This window comes from Serinus canaria, chromosome 3 (genome assembly GCF_022539315.1).
Source record: "Serinus canaria isolate serCan28SL12 chromosome 3, serCan2020, whole genome shotgun sequence".
Taxonomy (NCBI): Eukaryota; Metazoa; Chordata; class Aves; order Passeriformes; family Fringillidae; genus Serinus; species Serinus canaria.
In genome coordinates, this window is record NC_066316.1 from 32,228,215 (window position 1) to 32,248,515 (window position 20,301).

Sequence of the window (20,301 nt, forward strand, 5' to 3'; positions counted from 1 at the left end):
GCAGATGATTCTTTCATGATAATGATTGGAAAAGAAAGCCTAATAAACTAATGTCCTGAATTCCAGTAATTTAAGATAGATCAAATGCTGTGCTTTTTGCATTTTTTAAATTCGTAGCTGTCTCCTGGTTGCTTTTTCTCACACAAAATTTTTTACTGAAAAGCCATCAAAAAGATAAGTGTGCCCCATTGTCTTTGTCAAGAAACTTCTGATACTCCACCTCCTAGGCATTATATACTCTTCAGCCAAATTTCAACTCTTCTTAAATTTTTAGTCCTGGTAACAGTGACAAGTCCATTTCTTTTTTTCTGAATAGCTGTGTATTCCATATACTTTAATTACCTGTGATCCATAGACATTCTGCAAGTCCTGTTTGAGAATCAAGGAGTTGTGATTGATTAATTGGGTTTTTTCCTGATTTATTCTATTTCATATAGTTATCCATACTGCAGAATTCTTTAGCTCTTAGTCATGAGTTCTTTTGCATGGTATCACCATGAACCCATGAATTGAACCCATCAAATTCCCTACTTTTAGAGGTTTGCTAAGTAGATATTTCTACCACACCCTGTGGTTCTAAATGCCCACAAAAGAGAGAAACAGACCCCTTTAGGCACAATTTATCTGACATGTTTGTATGTTTTTATATCTACTTTAGGATGAATTGAATCAAACCATAAAAGTCAATTTTTCTCACAAGAATATATCACAACCACTTTAGATAAATTTAGCTGTTAAATAAATACCATTTTCATGTTCTAAATTAGATAGGCATTATAAAGAATAGGTATAATCTAGAACAGTTGGAAAAGTTTATAAATGTCTACGTCCACATACACGGGTTTGGGGAGGAAATCTATGTGCTCTGTGAAGTCTTTGCAGACAAATAAAAGTGGTTAAAGGACAAAATTTTAAAGACAGAACATACCAGTTGTATTTTTGCAAAATGAATGAGATCTTGTAATTGATTTGTCTTTCTCTGGGTCCAGAAATGGAACATACATTTTTGTTTTTGTTTTTATTTTTGGTGAGTTGTTGAACTTAGCTTTATGTGGAAATTTTCACTAGTTTGAGTCTTCTGGGTTTGTATTTCAGACATTTTTCCTCCAACTATGTTGAATCAAAGTCCTTAAGGAGAACACAGTTGGAGGAATAGTTCTTTTCTTTCTCTTCTAACTGCATTTTTCATAATGCAGGTGCAAATTGCTAAAATAGTCTGAGGTCTCTGACAGTCAGTCTGCATTTTTAAAATTACAGCTAGTCTAAATGTAAATATAATGGAGTCTGAAACAATGCTAACATATGTAGTTTTCAATCTGTTGAAAGATTTCCTATAGCTGTGTCCTGTTTTAAACAGGGAATTATAGGAAAGACTCAGTTATCAGTATAATCTATATGAAAATGCAGTTCAAATGAAAACAGTAGGCTTGCTACTTATATCCCTGTTTAGATTTTATTCACCTAAACAATCATAGAGATGATAATGGGTGTTTTGACTGATTAGAGATTTCAGGATCAAGTCTACAGTGATTATGACTAATGTTTTCTCATTAACTAGTCATGCATATCAAAATAATTGGTCTGTGCTATCACTAACCTGTACAAAGCTCCCACTGCATGGTCATCATTAACAACACAGAAATGAGGGAGCAATTCAGGTCCTATGGAGCTTAAAAACCTAAATGGGGAGACAGTAGAAAAACACTGGGATACACATCAGAGAAAGCTACTTCTTCTTTTTATATAAAATACTTAAGGGGAAAGCAGTTTTAGGACCTTTTTTTTTTTTTTTTTTTGGTGATGTGATATTTGTGAAGAAATTAGCTTTGAAGAGGTAGAAAAGAGAATTTGTCTCATTGGGGTGAAAGGACAGGTCCTGACACAGATCATAAATGAGAGGCCTCTTGTATTCATATCATCCTAACTTTTTTTTCTTCTTTTTGGCCCATAAAGGCAACTTAATTAAGTAAACTCCACAGAGAAAACCATGAAGCATTTTCCTAAACTAGCATGTAATAAGTGGCTTTATATGATATTTGGAAGCGAAAACTGCAAAATAGAGATTTCAATTTCCTCAATTCTCATTAAAGTTGTACACCCAAAGGTGTGTGCCTGATACAATTACTTAAGTGGCTGGTTCTGCAGCAATTTTATGGCACTGTGCCATAATTACATTCTTTATTAATATTGATGGGTCAGAGCTGGTGCATAAGACAGATTTCCTTGTTCCTGTGTCTTTCAGTTTCTCTTTGAAAAGGGGTCCAAGGGGATGCAGTCTTAGCCAAGGGCCATGGTAATGTAGTCAGTAAAGAGCTTAATGCTGGCCATCAGTGTTGTACTGCAAGCAGACTTGCAGCATTTGCATTTTTAATTAAGTCTTTGTTTTGCCTGCTGATGCTGCTCAGGACCTGCCCCTAATGAGGTAACTGCACTTTGTGAGAATATGATCAGCACATCTGCATAAAATGGTGAATGTGTTGCTGAAAATCTCCACTTCACACATTCCTTCTAAAATCAGTGCATTCCTCTTGTCACATTGGGCCTTTCCAGCTTCCTTGCTATAGCAGATATTTCTAAAGTTATTCTGTCTCTCTGAATAGATCTGTGCTGCTTAACTGCTCCAACCCATTATATTATAAATTTGTTTCTTGTGTTTCAAATTTGTGCGCAGGGAATGTGTTTGGGGGGACTTTTTATATTCATGAAAACTGAAAACAAAATTGAAAGTGCTAAGAAAAATGAATATTGAGCTAATGTAGTCTATTTTTGCACAGAGCAAATATCAAGCTAATGCATAAGATTTATATTCTATAGTAAATCAGCAATATGTCTCATTTTAGGCCTCTCCTATGACTACTATTTTTTACTGCAGTATTCAGTCATGCTGATTTATGCCATACTATCCTCTGAATATTTTGCAGACTATTATCAATAAAATAATTTTATCTTTTGGTCCAGATGGAATGAGCTTAGAACACAAAGCAGACAGAGAGCATTCTTCCTGCCTCAAGTGTTTTAATCCTTGAAATAAATTTTAATCCTTGGCAAAAAAATGTGAGACAAGGACACAAGACAGCAGGGGTGGAGAACTGGATCAGGAAAGGCATCAGCCAATTAACAAATTATTTTATGCTGCAAGGGCTCATGTACTCAATAAGCTGGTTCTGTTTAACTGGAAGGATTTCATTAGAGTCACACCAGGAGTCAGTTTGGAATGTAGAACTGAACTAGGACAGTGAGCACTGGCACCACAGAATTATTCAAGATGAGTGTGAATAGAAGCAGCAGTTTCAGTAGTCCCATTAGACAGCCCACATAGGAAAATGGAACAATGGGAGAGGACTAGTGATAACAGAATAGATAACAGGCTCTGGTCTCACTTCCTGCTGTTGAGACCAAGTCAGGAATAAGTGGCTGAAATCATCTTGTTTATTGTGGACCTCTACTAGCAATAGCATTCCTGCTTTCTTAAGTCATGGAGCATCCCTTATGAATTGTGCTAAAGGCACTGGCCTTTACTCTTATTGATTGGTCTGCTGATCCTGCATAGAGGAACTGCCAAAAGTAAAATTAAGTCACTTGCAAGTGACCCCCTTGTCATATGCAATACCATTTTTAGATTTTTGATGTGGATTTTAGCTCAAATCAAGTCAAATCCAGACGTGCTCTCAGTTCCAATAATCAGAGCCTCCAGCAAAGTACGAATGAATGGATATCCAAATGTCCAAAACTTTGTCATATTGTTTCACAACATTGAATCATATATTACATAGCTCAGCATAAGTCTTTCTTCTTTTAATTTAACTATTTTAATCCCAGAACGGTGTTTTAGACTGATTTGAGAAGTGTACTCTCTTTTGAGTTATTCATATGAGAAGTGTGTAGGTGTGTGAATATATGGGTGTGTGTCATTTTCCACAAAAACTGAATTCCTTTTAAATTCTGTAATACTTTATGTTCTGCCATGGTGGTTAATACTTTCCAAGGAAGCATAGGGAAAACACTTGATAGATTAGTTGATTAAAATTAATTTTGGATACTTCACTGATATACTCTAATGTAGCTAATATTTCTGAAAAATTGAAGAAGTGTTAATTTTTTTTTTCAACAGTGCACATCTTCTTTGTAGACATCTGCACACATTTTCTTAGAAAAAAAGATTTTTTGAATGAGAGAGTTCTCTGAAGTTGAGTTTTGGAAACTGAAATTATATTTGAGTTACATATATATTATATTCGAGAACATTTAAATTGAGACAGTCAGGAATAGGTATAAAATGTAATTGACATTTTGCATTGGCAGAACACAGGGTCTGACCCTTTACTGTGTGAAGGACATGTAAAAATAAAGGAAGTCAGCCAAGTTTAAAAATATTATTCCAGGTCATCTTTACTGTGGTGACATGCTGGGGTTCACATGTACATTAAACATGTATTTCTGATGAATGTAGGGAGAAATAAGAGAATAGGGAGACAGTGAAAAAACTTTTCATCTCTGAGTGATTGTGATTGCTATTGATTCTGAAGTTCACCACTGTTAATGGGTCAAATCTCCTCTTGATATTGAGAAATTTTTTATTCTGGTCTCATTTAAACTTCTGATAATAACCTTGAGTCTCTGAACTTGGAGATGTCCAGTCTATATTAAACCGTGCCAGAGATAGTCCAACGTTTTGTAAGGAATAGCCATAGCTATTTTAAAAAGGGCTTCACTCAAAGTGATCAGCATTGCCTGTGAAATCAAATTCATTAGCATTGCTCTGGGCTTTCACAATTCTCTGCATATCACATTCTGTTCCATAGTTTCACAGAACAGAATGCATTTCATTTCATTTTCCTTGAAAATTTACTTGGCCTAATATCTTGGCAGCAGTTTGCAAACTTTGCTAAGTTATAAGGCTGCCAACAAGAATAAAGAACTGGCTTCCAGTCTTCCATGAATAGAAGTAAATTTGCTAAATTGTTTTCTTGTTGTGATATCAGTCAAACTCATCTTTTAAACTTCATCTAAAGATATTTTCATGCAATTTGACCTCATAAAAATTGCAGCTAGACAATTTTAGAGTAGAAGGGAGATGCAAATTATGGAGGGTGTGGGTAATTAATCTCATACATCACTTGCCAAAGGTTTCAGTTGGTGCTGATCAGTGGTAAGCTCTGGATGCATTTTCAAGGAGTTTCAGTGTAGTTCACCTATACTTATTGATCAAGAGGCAGGAATTACTGGAAGGTGTTAGGAACTAGACCAGGCAAGAAAAGACGATTGCCAAGCTGTCTTCAGAAATTAAAATTATTTTATCACTTACAGAGTAAAACAGAAAGCTTTCATGACAGTTTGCTGCTGATTTTCAGTCTACATCAAAAATGTTTTTTTTCCTGTTTGTTTGTTTTTCCTCTTGACAGGTGCAGCAAGTTACAACAGTTTTTATGTTTATTGCAAAAATTTCTGCCAAGCTGTGAAGCCTGGAAAACTGAGGGTCCGCTGCAGTGTATGTAAACAAGGAACCCTGACGTTGGCAAGGGTAAGATTTTTTGGATTTGTTTCAAGGTTTTGGGGTATATGGAAATGACATACTTAGCCTTTTCTATTTGCAGACATATGGCTGTGTATATATGTAGTCTGACTTTTTTTTTCTTGCTGTTTATAGCTGAGAAGAGTGGTTCAAAGGATGATGAAAATTTCACTCACTTGTTTCTATTATTTGGAGCATATGTAAGGAACATGGTGCAGACTAGAGCTCCAGTCTTTGAAAGACATACTTAGCTCTTTATTTGAAGGACTAATGATTAACCTGATTGTATGCACAATCTATGCAACTACATATGTGTTAAAAGGATGGGATGACCGATGTTTATTCAAAGCTTGGAGCTGTTGTTAAGGCCTCAGAAACACCTGAATTCAGATCTAGGTAGTGACCATTATGGGCTAAGGCCAGAAGACAGATGTGTAGTTGAGAATATTAATCCTTCCAGCCCTGTTGCAGTGTGTAAAGTAAAGGAAAAGTTATTGTTCTTAGACAGAAAACTAGTGAGAGATCTCTCAAGCTTGGTTTGCCCCCTAAAATGAGAGAATGTCGGGGAGTGAGTTGAATGTGCAGTTGTGTAAAGTTTTGAAGGGTTTTTACTTCTATCTGAGTGCTGCTAAATTTCAGTGGTTGTGTTAGTGTTGAGAGTTCTTTCTCTCTCCTAAATCAGTGTTGGTCTAGCAGGTTTGTTGTGGGAGAGGCTTAGGTCTTGAAGAAGACTGAGCCATACCATACCATAGCTTGGTTATAAGGAACTTTCATATTCAGCCCATGTTCAAGTCTTTAAATTTGTCTTTTGCTGTGGTTTAAAGTTTCAGTTTTGAATTCTCAGCGTAGCATGGTACTTCAATGTCTTTACATGTAAGAGCACTGTAAAAAAATAGCAATTAAAACCCCAGGTTTTATATTCTCCTTGAAAAGAATAAACCATACCATACTTATATACATCTAATTCAAAAAGCCACAACTACAATGCCCTTCAAGCTTTGTGTGCTATTCCTGAGTTAACCAACTACCTCAGATTTATTTCAGAGGCTTTAAAGTGCTGCATTTTGTGGTGTTCCAGATGAACACATCGAAAGGGATTCTTTTTCTCTCAAAATTTGTATTCAAATATTGGTGATTAGCATAAGCTTGAATCAGATATAAATCAAGACAGAAGAGAAGACACCATTAATGCACATTTGCAATGGATGAAAACACAGACAATGTTTTATACTTCATGTATAGAAGTCAGCAGCACTGACTTCTATACATGAAGTCAGTGCTGCTGAAAGGCATTGCTTGTATCACTAGATGAGTCTGAATCTTATAGATTCCATTGACATCTCACAATCTGAGTCCTTGGCTAGACTCAGAGGCTTCCTTCAGTATGTCCACTTTTGGAAATGATGAATTTCAAATCTGTGCTGTTGGATTTGGGATCATTGCATTCCTTGTATTAAATAAACCTAAATACATTTCCAAACTTCTCAGCTTTTATAGAATCTACACTGTTCTTGGTTTTGGGGACATAAAAAAACCCCAGAAAGCATCAACCCTGTATTGTCTCCCAGGAATTACTCATACCACCATCATGGAAATGCTATTTAAGAAGTTTCAGTAGTGTACACCTATAAATAACTTCTGTTTACCTGGAATGTACGTGGGCCTACATTCTTTTGGCAAATACAGGTTCAATGACACAATAAATATATGCAGGCTGATAAATTCAGCCTGAATTGAATGAGCAGATTACAGCTGCTTCTTCTTTCTATTAGCATATTTTACCGTACATATGAAAAGAAAGTGGCTGGAAACTTGTAGTGGAAGCTGTTCCAATTTTCAAGGTTGATTCAAAAAACCCCAGCTTTTAGAAGATTTGATAAGATACTTCAGCATAAAAGTACAGAAGAGGAAAGGGAGATATGTTCTGGAAAGTTTAAAATGATAATTTTATTCTGTTTTAGTTTCCAAGTAATGTTTGGCTGTGAAAATAATTTGCACTTGAGATTCTTGTTACTTTCTCTCCAAAACAGAGGAAATCTTTTATCATTCTTTTCCTCTTGAACTGAAGCAGAGCACAGCAGCAGCACAGTAGTTAGGAGCAGGGAGCATGCTGTTGCTGCAGTTTGGGCTGGCAGTCCTGTGGGCTTCCAGAGTGCAGTGTTGGCAATATGGGCACTTCTAATGTGGTGAATGTGCTGTGCAAATCAGTTTGTTTTATAAACACACAGCATCTTTCTCACTCCTGTAGTTGTAAAAGAGTGGGTGCAGATTTTGCATGTGCCTGCCCCACCTTCTTTTCTGTTCCACTTTCCAAGGAGACAGAACACAATTCCAGTTGGAGTGGCTTCTAATATGTACTAAGATTTATTTCTTACTGCATAGAGACCACTCTATGTTAAGGGAAGGCAAAAGTGTGTCTCTCACAGCAAGTGAGCTGTATTAGCCCTGCTTTCTTCGGTGCATTGCAGTCTACAGTGGGCAAAGTCTGCTGAAAAGGTTAAAAAAAGTTCAAGTTAGTATATTACCCCAAACCCTCTGTCTTTCCCCTCCAATCCCATAGGGCAGTACCAGTGGTTACCTATAGATATTCTCTCTACTGGTGCTACAGTTACTTTAATTTTTAGAGAAATTAGCCAAAATATAGTTGATATAAACAAACTACTAAAAAGACTTTTCTGTACCTGTATACTGCAGATCTGTCAGCAAAGCCACTTCTTTTTTTAGGTCTCTTTTTTCCCCCAGTCTTGGAAAACTGTGCCTGACCTTTACATGGCAACATAGGAAGTTTCTTTTGTGCTCAGAAGCACAGAAGCTCTTTTGTGCCATAAGCACCAAAGCCCTCTGTAAGCCACCATTTGTTACACTAAATCTTTTATTGAGATGAAAGTGAATACCTGTGTAAAACCTGCACAAAGCTTTGTGCAGCCTTCACTTACTCTTCATGCTAATCCTTTGACTACCTAAGATACAAATGACCACCCTAATTAAATTGAGCTTTCTTTTTTCATGGTGTGTGGGCTGACATTTAAAATATTACTTATTCCATTAAGTAGTCTTATTCTTAAACCATATTTAGCAGTCATGGCTATTTGCATGGCATTATTTTAATCTATGATGCTCAGATTAGATTTATGATACAATATTTCTATGAAATTAAACAGATTACTGGTTTTTTATTTTTACCACAGACACCATCTAAATATTACATTTGTCATTTTACAGTTGGCACTTACCTGGCATTTTATAAAAATTTCATGACCTAATGCTTTGTGGGAGATGTAGGCAGGTTAATTTAATGATAAGAAAGCGTCACTGTAAAAATATCACCTCTCCCTAGTTTTTCTAATTAATCAAGCACAAAGGTATCTGTAAAGATTGGTGTGTGGGAGTCTTGTGCAGGCCACCTACAGGTCCACCAGGAAGTTTTTCCATATAGCTTGAAAACTTTAGTAGCCATGATTCAGAAAATTAGTACATTCGTCTTTCCAGAAAACAAAAACAAGCAAAAGTCACCAACAAAACCAAAACAAAAAACCCCACAGTAACAAAACCAAAAAACCCAACAACAAACCAAACAACAAAGGAACAGAAAATTCAAAATAAACAAACAAACAAACAAAAACCCACAGAAAAGGTCTGATTGGAGCAGTCACATTTGCAGTCCTCCTTTCAGAGCTGTATCAGTGTTAACATTCACAGTGTTAGTTCTCTAGTGAAAAGAAAAATGTGTATCTGTGAATGGAGGGCTAGATTCTGAGAACTGATATGCATCAGGCTCAGAAAACCTGATTCAAACCCACACTTTTCTAATGTATCTGACTCTGTGTGTACTCCTGGTAAAAAAAGACAGGAACATTTGATTTGGTATCTGCCATAATTCAGAATTCAGCCAGAGTAAGAGATTGAAGTGTGACAAATAGACTTTGGGGCTCCCTATTCAGGCACAGGTGCTATGGTGAGCCCATTTCTAGTGTGGGAACTCATCACTACTTGGTCATTCTTCTTTTCTTCCTCTTGTGTCCTTGCTAGTTAATACTGAGTTTTCATGTATCATCCAGCACAAGCACCAAAGGAGTTTGTCATGGCCCCTCTCTACTTTGCAAGGGTTCACATCATTATGTCAGATTTTTCAGACATGAGGAGTTATATTCAGATCTAACTCCCTACAGCTGAGATGAGGTTTAGTTTCTGCCACTTAGAGCACATCTGGTGTGCACTGTCCCATTGCTGTCCCTGCCCTCTGTGCTACAGAGGAGCCTCCTGACATCACAAGTTTTGTTGAACTGTCTCTGCCCCAGAAATGCTCTTCTATTGTTTATCAAATTAAGGATGGTGATTACATCTATTTCTTTTCATCTTAAACCTAACAAAGAAATGAGCATTTACAGAGTTTTGTTTCTCTGGAACCATGAAAGGCTTGTGATTTTGGGTGGTTTGTCAGCATAGGCTGTGTGGTACATCACAGTTTGGAACAAGAGTCCTCTGAGTGCCTTTCAATGACTGATAAATACCAGGTCATAAATGATGTTAGTGGTCTTCCTAAGAGGTGATAGTACAGTGTTTGGAATTTGATACTTTTATATTTCCTAGGAAGAGAAAGATCTGTAACACAGTAATTTGCTTTGAGTTCTTATTTCCTATCTCCATTTAAGCTATTTTAATAAGATATTTTCTTTTTGATTAATGTAAACTGATTTTACAATAATATAAAAGAAAAAGGCAGTTTACCTCTTATCTCTCTCTCTTTTTTAAAATATATCATTGTAAAACTTCATTTCATAGTGCATAACCTTTCACCACTGCTCATTTGAAGTCACATCTTTTCCCTAAAAGTAATTACTTGTGTTTTCCTTCAGTAACAAAGAGTACTGCTCACTGCACCTGAGCAAGGCTAACTGAAAGAAAAAGAGATAAGTAGCACCTCTGAAATTATGTAGTCCTTACTGCTGCTGAGTCAGCTTCTCCCCTCTGATGGTTTCACTACTGGGGTAATATGGCAAACAGATTATAAAAAAAATCAATTTGTCCTTTAAAGCTAAACTGCAAAATAAACAGCCACAGAAGTGTATGTGAAAAGTGTGATCTCATTTACAGGCTGGGAAGATATTAAAAATGTGATTGAATTCTTGAGAATGGGTAACTTAGGTGTTTGTCTCTCCAAAATTACATGTGTTCTGGGAGGATACAAATGTTTCTGATATATATGCTAACTTACACATGACAAACACTATGTGTTAAAAGGCTTCTATTGAATACTGTGCATAAAAAAGTTACCACTGTAATGTGTGATTCCTTGGTCAAACTAACAAACCTGAAACAACCATTTATTGTTGGGTTCTAAGTACAAAAATAGCTTAATTTCCCTGCATTTGGCTGACAGAAGCAGCATTTACAGGAAATTACACATATTCAGTATATGTGCTTCTTTCTGCATAAATAATGGAAAATGCCTCAATTCTGACATCTAAATTGCCACCACTGGGCACTGATGTTAATGCTGCCTTGAGAAGACTAGGCCAGAGAAAATAAGCTCTTGGAACAGTTTTTCCCAGGGTTTCCACAAAATCAGGAAATCCTTCTTCATTAGTTATGTTAAGTCAGCACTCTAGATTGTAAGCCTAATGTTTTTTCCTAATGAACCAGTGTTTTTTGAGAGAGAGAGAACATCTTAAATACCAATGAGTTATTCTGTTGTTTAGGCCAAGCCCAGCTGTGCCAGGATTCCAGAGAGAAATTAGGCATCTTTTGATCTTCTCCCTCCCTGCTGCACAGGGAAATGCACTCTTTCCTGCACTCATTCCTCTTATGAAGTGATCTGATGGTAACAGGGATGCTGACTGAGAGCTGCTGGGAGTGCCATTCACACAAGGAGTTGGTGTCATGCACTCTTCCTTATTGTTCTCACATTGCTTGCAGTGACTTGGTGCACAGCAGCAGCATTGAATAAATCTAGAGCTGAGCTGACTCCAAATTTGGAATTACTGATGGAACTTCCCTAAGGATGATGGCAGGGCATCTGCAGGTCTGATTCTGCCATTGCTCATAAAGTGCCTTCATTAATAACATGGGTATTAGGAAAAGAAAGCAAAAAAAACCCTACAAATGGGATAATGCTTGCATTCTGTCTTTAAAAGTCTCTTCTTTGATGATATGTTAGATTTTCCCAAATCCAAATACACCCTCAGGAGGCTGCTCCAACAGATGTTCTTGGGCCCTGTTTAAGATACAATGGCACTAACAGAAATAAGAAAGTCCAACTCTGAGTGGCTGAAAATTCTTATTTTACAACAATTTTTATTCTTTCCTCTCCACTTCTCACTTTGGCTCTAAATCTCACTTCATTCTGAACCTCTTAAAGACAGCCTCACTCTTGCAGCTGTCTCACATAGTCACAATGCCATTAGGGATGGCTTCCAAAATGCTCAGCTCCAGCTGAAGAGAACAGTTGGGAGGATTCAGAAGACTTGACATGGTTTTATTCAGGCTTTTAGCTACCTCTTTCATTTATTTTTAAATATCCCTTAAGAAAAATTTCATTACATTGGACATAAATTGCAATATACAGTAAATGAGAACACATACTTGATTTATGAAAAAAAAAATCTCATCCATTTCAAAAGGCAGGAATGGCAATTCATTCATGCAAAATAAACTTGGCTAAGGAAACAGTTTTGCCTCTATATTGAAAAAAAGATGCAAGTTCTTTTCTTTTAATAGGATAAGAAAGTATATTTTAACTCAATTCTGTTAGAAGCTCTGAGATATCTATGCATGATTTATAATATTTATTGCAGTATATGTTTTCAGTGAGGTTACACGTTATAAAGTGTCTTAACAGCTAGAAAAAAATACCATTGGAAAGAAGGAAAATGATTTCAGTATTATGTACTGCTTCAAGTCATGCTGTGAAATAAAACTGCCTTTTAATGTGAAGCCTAGAGTGAGTTTCTCCAGCCTGGGTGACAACAGTCATAAATGAAAAGGAAAACAGTTACCAAATTTACTTTCAGATAAGAATTTTACATGAGTTTCTGAATCCAATGTCTAATAAACCCTTTTGCCAGAGAGGATAGATTTATGCCTAGTAATACAGATGGTGTTGAGTGTATCTTGTCCTTGCAGTTGCTGTGATATCAGGAAGCCCAGACTCACAGAGTGGTTGAGGTTGGAAGGGAGCTCTGAAAGTCATCTGGTCCAACCCTCCCTGCTCGAGCAGGGCCACTTGGAGCCATTTGCCCAAGACCATTTCCTTTTGAATATCTCCAAAGACAGAGACTCCACAGGCTCTCTGTTCAACCTGTGCCAGCCCTCAGTGACCCTCAGAGTACCACAGCTGCTCCTTGTGCTCAGGCAGCACCTCCTGTGTTTCAGTTTGTGCCCATTGCCTCCGGTCCTGTTGCCAGACACCTCTGAGGAGAGACTGCCTCTGTCTTCTTTGTATTCTCCCTCCAGATATTTGTACAAGGAGGGGAGATCATCACTAATATCTCTTTGAGTATATCATGGGAGGCCTGGGACTAGTAAGAAATACCGTGCTCAGAGTAACACTTGTTTTGTCAAAAATATTAGTTGCTTTTGAATTTTTTTCATGTAATATTGCACATTCTCTGAATGTATAAATGTAGATCAGATGTGGACTTTAAACTCTTTCACTCTTACAGGTCTTGTGCTATTTGTATTAATGTTGTTATATCATTTTGTTTAGATATATTCCTTTTGGGAAAAAAAAAAAAGGACTACCAACAAATGTGATAAGTAAGAATTATTCAGCTTCAGTTTGGGGGGAAGTTTGTGGCCCCCTCTTCTTGGGGGCAGAAATGTAAGGAGAGAGGCATTGCTGTTTCCCTCTGCTTGCATATTGCACCCACCAACATGTATTGTTCCCCAGGGAAGTGAAAAGTTTCATATTAATTTTTGGCAGCACTGCTGTCATTGTCTTAACTACATGCAAAGATGGCCTTCTCTCCATACAGCAACTCCTCCTCTCACAAAGAAGGGCCCTCTTTCTAAAGTTTCTCAGCCTTTCATGTTGAAAGGAGATACAATGAATATTCATCAGCATTCTGGATATTAGAGCCAGAGTTGCATATGTTGGTAAATCCTTCTTGATCCCTCCTGGATCCCCTTTTCTACTCAATAAGACCCAATTGTGCTGTGGATGTGCTGCTGGAATGTATTACAATACAAGGAAATCATGGGAAAATCATGGGATGTGATAGTGGGCTTTTTTTTTTTGCTTTTTTTTTGCTTTTTTTTTTTTTGATATGGCAGCTGCCACTGAGATTCAGATGTCCCTGTGCATAACTCTCCTAATTTGCTTTCTTTATTAAAGAACAGCCAGACTTCTGCCTAGCCAATATTATTCCTTGGGTAGCTGTGGGTGCAAAGAGATCATGCTCACACTACATTGCTTCAACATTTTTGATAATGATGAATAATAAACAAATCTAAAGGGTCAGTAATTTTCATCATAATTTTTTAAATGCTGGAACATCTAGGGCACCAGCTGGCTCAGGAGGAAAAAAATAAGTATATTTACTTAAGGTATTGTAGTAGTAGAAGTAGCAAATGTCAAACTGTTTTCTTGCAAGTGTAACTTCGTCTCCATTAAGAAGCTGGTGCATTTTCTTAATAACAATAATGATCATTATTATAATAGCAATTATGATGATGGTTATAATTAAAGTTATTGATAATTTTTAGTGGTAGATTTAAAACATAGTAAAGGGACTGTTTACCTCAAAAAGAACTATAAACAGGTATTTTTTCTAAGTTAATGTGGAAGAAATCATTCCAAATCTTTACATTTGGAATGTCTCAGCTTGTGCTGTTTTTCCTAGTTTTGGACTGAATTTTTCAATAAGAAGGGCTTGGGGTGCTTAAACATTATATAAGTAAAACTCAGAAGTCTCTAACTAAAAAAAAAATCAGCTGATTTTAAGTTACATTGATTAGACTTGTTTGGATAGGTTTGTGACTTAAAGGTATTAAGGTCAAATTCATGAAACCTTTCCTCAGAGCTTCATTACTATAAAACATCTATTAATGTGATGGAGCCACAACCAGGGTAGTTATATTGATTTGACTTTCTTGGCAGAGGTATGTGGTCTTCTAATGAGGGTTTCCCCTTCTTGGGGGTGATAACCAGTTAACAATCCACCAATAAATTCTTAGTTTTTATTTAAGTTTCTCTGCTGCAAGCAACTGGATGGAGCAAACATCCTTGGTCCCCTGTAGTAATTGCATTGCTTAAAACTTGCTACATCATGGAGAAGAAAGAGTTTAGTGGTATGTCTTGAATGTAGAAGGGGTTATGTTTGTTTTGGGGTAGTTTTCAAATACCATAAATGATTTGGTGTGAAGAACTTGATTATCCTAGGAGTCCAGTTCCTTTTTTCTTAAATAAATATACATATAACATTGAACCCTGAACATTTTCTAGGCTTTGTTTGCACACTGTCATAAAAGATGAGTGAAGAGGGAATCAGTGGTATATTTACTTAGGTTTGACCTGCATGTGCACATCAGCTTTTTATGATCTGATGGTGGTAGAAGCACTTCACATTTGTTTCAGATATTTATGTACATCCCCAAGTTCTAGATTTTATTGGTTTAAAAAAAAATTGAAATCAGGTTTTAATAAATTAAATCATTATGTTCTACACATCCTTATTTCCATAAGTGCAGTCAAAAAAGTCAGTTCAGTTGGCAGAAGTTACCTTTTTCAGAGTAGGGCAATGCATTTTAGCTGATGTCTCTGGTTTCTGTAAAGAGCACCAAGAGATGTTTTTGCTGGCTTTCTTCTGCTTAGCTCTGCACATATCTTGCCAGCTATAAACACTGCTGCCTCACCCTGACTCAGGAGTGCTGCAGAGGAATGTCTGTAACTTTGAAAAAATGACCAGAGATGGTATTATTTGTCTGTTAACAAGATAGATGGTAGGGCCTATTCTCAAAACATTAAACCCACATTTCCCTGAAGTGTGTTTGTTCTCACTCACGTTGCAGATTGCCTGTCTTCTCACACCCTCCTTCCTGTGTGTCTAAGAGGATGCACTGTTTTGCAGTGTCCTCATCTGAGCAACATGTGCTTTCTGGATGATCACACTGTCTGTTCATATTTTGACTTGCTTGATTTGAAAAATTTCATTGCAGATAGAGAGAATTAATTCCCTTGAAGTTAGATTTTCCATTTCAGTCAGGTCTAATTGCTTTTATTGTTTTGAACTAACAAACTTGGGCAAATAGGCAGGAATGTGCTTAACCCAAGGTTTTCATGGTGTTTTAGGTGGTGCTTAAAAGTGGGAGAATAATTTTCTTTTAATATGCAATCTCTTCTGAATCTGTAGTTATATGTGCTTTTGTTCAGGTCCAAAACTTCTGAGCTTCTTCTAGATGTGGTTAGAAATAATTTTAGACAATTTTTTCAAAAAAGAGTCACTGAAATGAAAGGCTTTCTGGTTACTTGCATGAGTCTTGAGCTTCATGGACCTTTCTGTTGAGGTCAGATCACCAGTTTGAGTCTCTGCCTGAAGGAACTGTGACAGTACTTTTGGTGAGAAGCAAAATGGATTTAAAATAGTCCAGTCAGGTGCCATGAGAATAACCAGCTTCTATATACATATCCTGTCTTATAGGATATGAATTAATTCAGTCATTTGTAAGGTGATAAATTGAGGGTTGTTTTTATTCTAGAGTAATAGAATACGACACTGTGGTTTTCTGCAGTATCCTAAAAATACTTTAAACTTTCTAAAAAGGCAAAACAAAAGCCAAAACACCAATTTCTGGAACCAAGGGTGCTTTCACTATGCAACAGCTTTATTTATGTTTTCTTTCACTTTTTGTTTGCTTGCATTTTAGGTAGTGTGTTTATGTGGTTTTATTCATGGTGGGTTTTTTTGGTATAAGACTGTGTAACAATATACTATCAGTTCTTGATGGTGATGTACAGATCTATTTATTGAGGATGGATTTTAAAAATAAACTAATTTTTCCTCACTCTCTGGCTTGGAACAGTGTCCAAGACTTTTCTTTTTTTCATTTTTCTCTTTATTTCCCTACAGATCTTGATGTCATGACAATAACATGTATTTATAATTAATATGTATTTATAATTATTCAGTGGATGTCATCATATGTTAGACCTGATTTCCTCCTATTTGACCAATCCAATGGAGAGGAATGCAGCATGGGGCAGTTTGGATTCCAGGCTGAACTGGGATCAGAAACAAGAGCCAGCAGGTTCCCTCTTTGGTTCTCTGTCCCCTTCTGTCCCAGTGCTGTTTTTTTTTTTTTTTTTGCTGGTTTAAGAAGATGTTCCCGAAATTCAGGCCCAGTGATGAGGGCTAAGATTGCTGACTTTGGTATTTTGACAAAACAATAATTTAAAGAGAAAAATAGAATTCCTAGGCTTTATTTACTTCAACTAGAATGAAGTTCCTAGATTAAGGTTCATGTAACTCTACAAATTTTGTAATTTTATTTAAAATGTTAGTACTCTGCTGAAAAAAGTTTTCTTCACTTTGACTCATGTTTCTCTTCTGCTTTTACTTTTTTCTAGCCTATTTCAATTTATAAATTCTGTTGAATATGAAAAGAATTGGTGCTTTGTAGCTTTCTTATTTGAGCTTTAACTTTGTGTGGTGAGCAAAGTCTTCCGGTGTTTAGGGAGGTGACATGGGTAGATACAATCCATTTTGCCCTTTATTCTCTGATAAAATAAATTAGGAGGCCTGAGTGGCTTTTGTCTATCTTAGGTGACAAGGGGAGAAAGAAGGTAGGAGAGTGAAAATAGTTTACTTTTTGCCAGTACAGATACTCATTTTGTGCTGGCTGCATATGTTTGGCATGCATGGACAGTAGCATGTCACAAGAAAATTAAACAAAATTTGGTATGGCTCCTGTTATATTCTGATAAAATCATGATTATTACTTCCTCATGCAAAATTTGTTGAATGCCAGCTCGTCCATAACTATAATAAAACCAACTAATGCATAAATGAATTCTGGCAACTTTCAATAAAATTTTAAAACTTGATATGACAGGCAGGAATGCTAAGAGGCAACCAAGTGTGTAAACACTAAATGAAGGATTATCCTTATTTGTGAAAAATCCATTCCAGCGAGAAATTGAATAGGGGGCTTCTCTCAAAAAAGGGCTACTGTGGCTAGTGAGCCAAATCAGTGCCTGATTTTACTCCCTTTTCAGTAATAGGGTTATGTGAGACCCATAAACAATACACAAGTGAGAATAAATGTAGCTGAATACTTTCCCTCCTCTTTAAAGATTCCTCTCTGAATAGTCTGATTAAAACTGAATATGACCAAGCATATTAGGAGTGATGCACTTTATTTATTAGAGCACATTCTGTGAGCAGCCTCACTTCTCCTCTGAAATTATTTGTCTTGCAGCGAGGATTTTCTGTGTATGGAGTCTGTATAAAATAACTAACTGCACAAAATGGTGGATCCTGTATTTTTTATTCTTTTAACTGTAGAAAGAAGATTTCAGCTGAAAACAGCTGGTCCAGAATCTGATCTATGCCAGTATTTTAAGTGACATTGAGGTGAATGATAAAGATCAAAAACCTTTGTGCCATTAATGCTCACTTTAAATGAGTCTCAACAATGTGTAGCAAGTAATTTCAAAAAGTAGACCTGTAAGGAGTTTGGCTGCAACAATCTTGGCACTAGTTTACAGTAAATAGATGCATTCCACTTAGAAAACAATTTGCATTAGACATACCTGTCTGTATGTGCTTTAATTATACATAAATGTTCTCCAATTATACATAAATCCAAAAGCTGCTGGTAAAACCCAAGGCAGTAGATTAACTTCTGGGAAAGGCTCTTTTTAATGAGCAAACTCTAAGCTTCTTGTATTGTTAGGAATTTAAGAATTTAAACTGTCTCAGTGTACAAATCCTGTGCCTTAGGCAAAAAAGGACAAGTTTTGTAGCAACTGGTACAGGATGCACCAAGAAAAAAAAATTAAAAAAAAAAAAAAAAGAGAAAAAGAAAAGAGAGGGATAGAGAAGAAGAAAAACATATGGATCTGCTCCTTTTCAAATGCAGATTGTTGAGGCTGGAAGTCTACCACTTAGTCACTGTGTTCTCCACTTGACCATATGGTTGCAAAATCGAGTGGGATGATATGAAAACCCTAGTTAGCCTCCTGAAAACAAAATATAGTAGAATAAAGTGGGAAAAGGAAAGGATTTATTTTATTAATTCTTGTTAATATGCAATATTTAATATGATTTATTGTCAATTGCTCTGATATGTTGTGGAATCTATATCTGTTTCTAAATATTTGACTCAGTTAATATCTTTATTCTTGAAATATATGAGGTGAAATCTCTAAGTATGCCTTTACATTTCAGATGAAATGACAAGGCTTTTTCTACTTGCTTCATACAGAGCTAAAACTCAGCAGAATGTAACAAATCTATTAACAAGGAATCTCATATTTATACAAAAATCGGGAGTTCACAGGTGAAATAAGTTATTTTGTGGTCCATCACAACCTTATATTGCCTCAACTATACAGCTAAAATTTTGATGAATTTACTGGCAGGAGGTTTCCATTTGAAATGTAGGACATGACTGTAGCAACTCCTTGGCTGCCCTCCTGCTCTCACTTGGCAAGCCAGACTCAAGAGAGGAGGGATAATGCAGACACAGATGAGGACTTTTTGAGGAAGGAAAGAGGAACGTAGTTTTGTGTGTGTGTAAAATACCTTTCAAATGGGAATCACAAGGGAAGAGGCTTCTCTGTCACCACCAGATGCAGCACATCTACATTAGAATATCATTTCATTTTGGGAATAAGTGGAGAGAGTCATTGATTTCTTTTGGAGAAATAGCAACTGATAGGTAAATAGAATTTTAAGCAGCCCTTCTTGGCTTCAACTGTGTTATTTTACAGTTTTAGTCTAGTTTCAGTATAGTGTAAAATCAAGCAAACAACAAGATGGATGCAGTGTAACTTTGCAGGAAGTGCCACTGGCTGAGGCTCTCCTCAGGCACCAATCTCTGTGTGTGGGTGCCTGACTGACACTGATATGCAGAGACTCACAACTTCTAACAGGGGTGTTGTGTAAGAAACAAGAATACAGGTCTCTCTTTATTTTCACATTATATTATGCCTACTCATGGTTTGAAAATCATAGTGCTTTTGTAGACAGGGTCTTTTTATGTATTCATCAATATAATGTATTTCTCCATGGTTAATTTATTTATCCTGTAGAAATATTAAAGTAATACATTTGTGTTTAGTAGCACAGTTATGTACAGACTTTGAAAGTTCATAAAAAGCAGGTGGTGTGTTCTCTCACTTACAACTGTTTTATATTGAAGCAAAACTTTTAGAGCTACAATATCTGGCTTGAGTGAAGTTATGCTTAACCCTCACCCCTAAGTCAAAGGAAAATTAATTCTCTGTGAAAAATTAATCTTCAAAAGTTTTACACTCCCTTTCATCACCTTTGGAAATTTTTATGGCTGAAGTAAACTTTTCCTGCCTTTGTGTTGTTGTAAAAACTTTCCATCACGATTTTCTATCTTTGTAATAGGGTTTAGAAAATAATCGTATTTGCTGCAGCAGTTACTCAGCACCATATTAAAGACACAAACTACAAACTACTACTTTACTACTTTTGGGACTGCTCTAAGATAAAATCTTATGTGGACTGGCTAAAGAGAAAATCCCATTTGTTTAATTGACCTGTTTGGTACACAAGTGATTTCAGTTCAGATGCCAGTAGGAAGGATGGAATTGAAAATTC

The 20,301-nt window shown here is 36.3% G+C and overlaps 1 protein-coding gene across 2 annotated transcripts in view; it reads left to right on the forward strand.

The window, feature by feature from the left end:
* The window catches only part of PRKN (parkin RBR E3 ubiquitin protein ligase), a 678,491-nt gene that overhangs the window by 227,100 nt on the left and 431,090 nt on the right, over nucleotides 1-20,301 (forward strand). For both annotated transcript variants that reach the window (XM_030235709.2, XM_018915631.2), the window contains exon 4: nucleotides 5,403-5,521. In XM_030235709.2, the coding sequence (XP_030091569.1) occupies nucleotides 5,403-5,521 (119 nt within the window). The remainder of the gene's footprint in view (nucleotides 1-5,402; nucleotides 5,522-20,301) is intronic.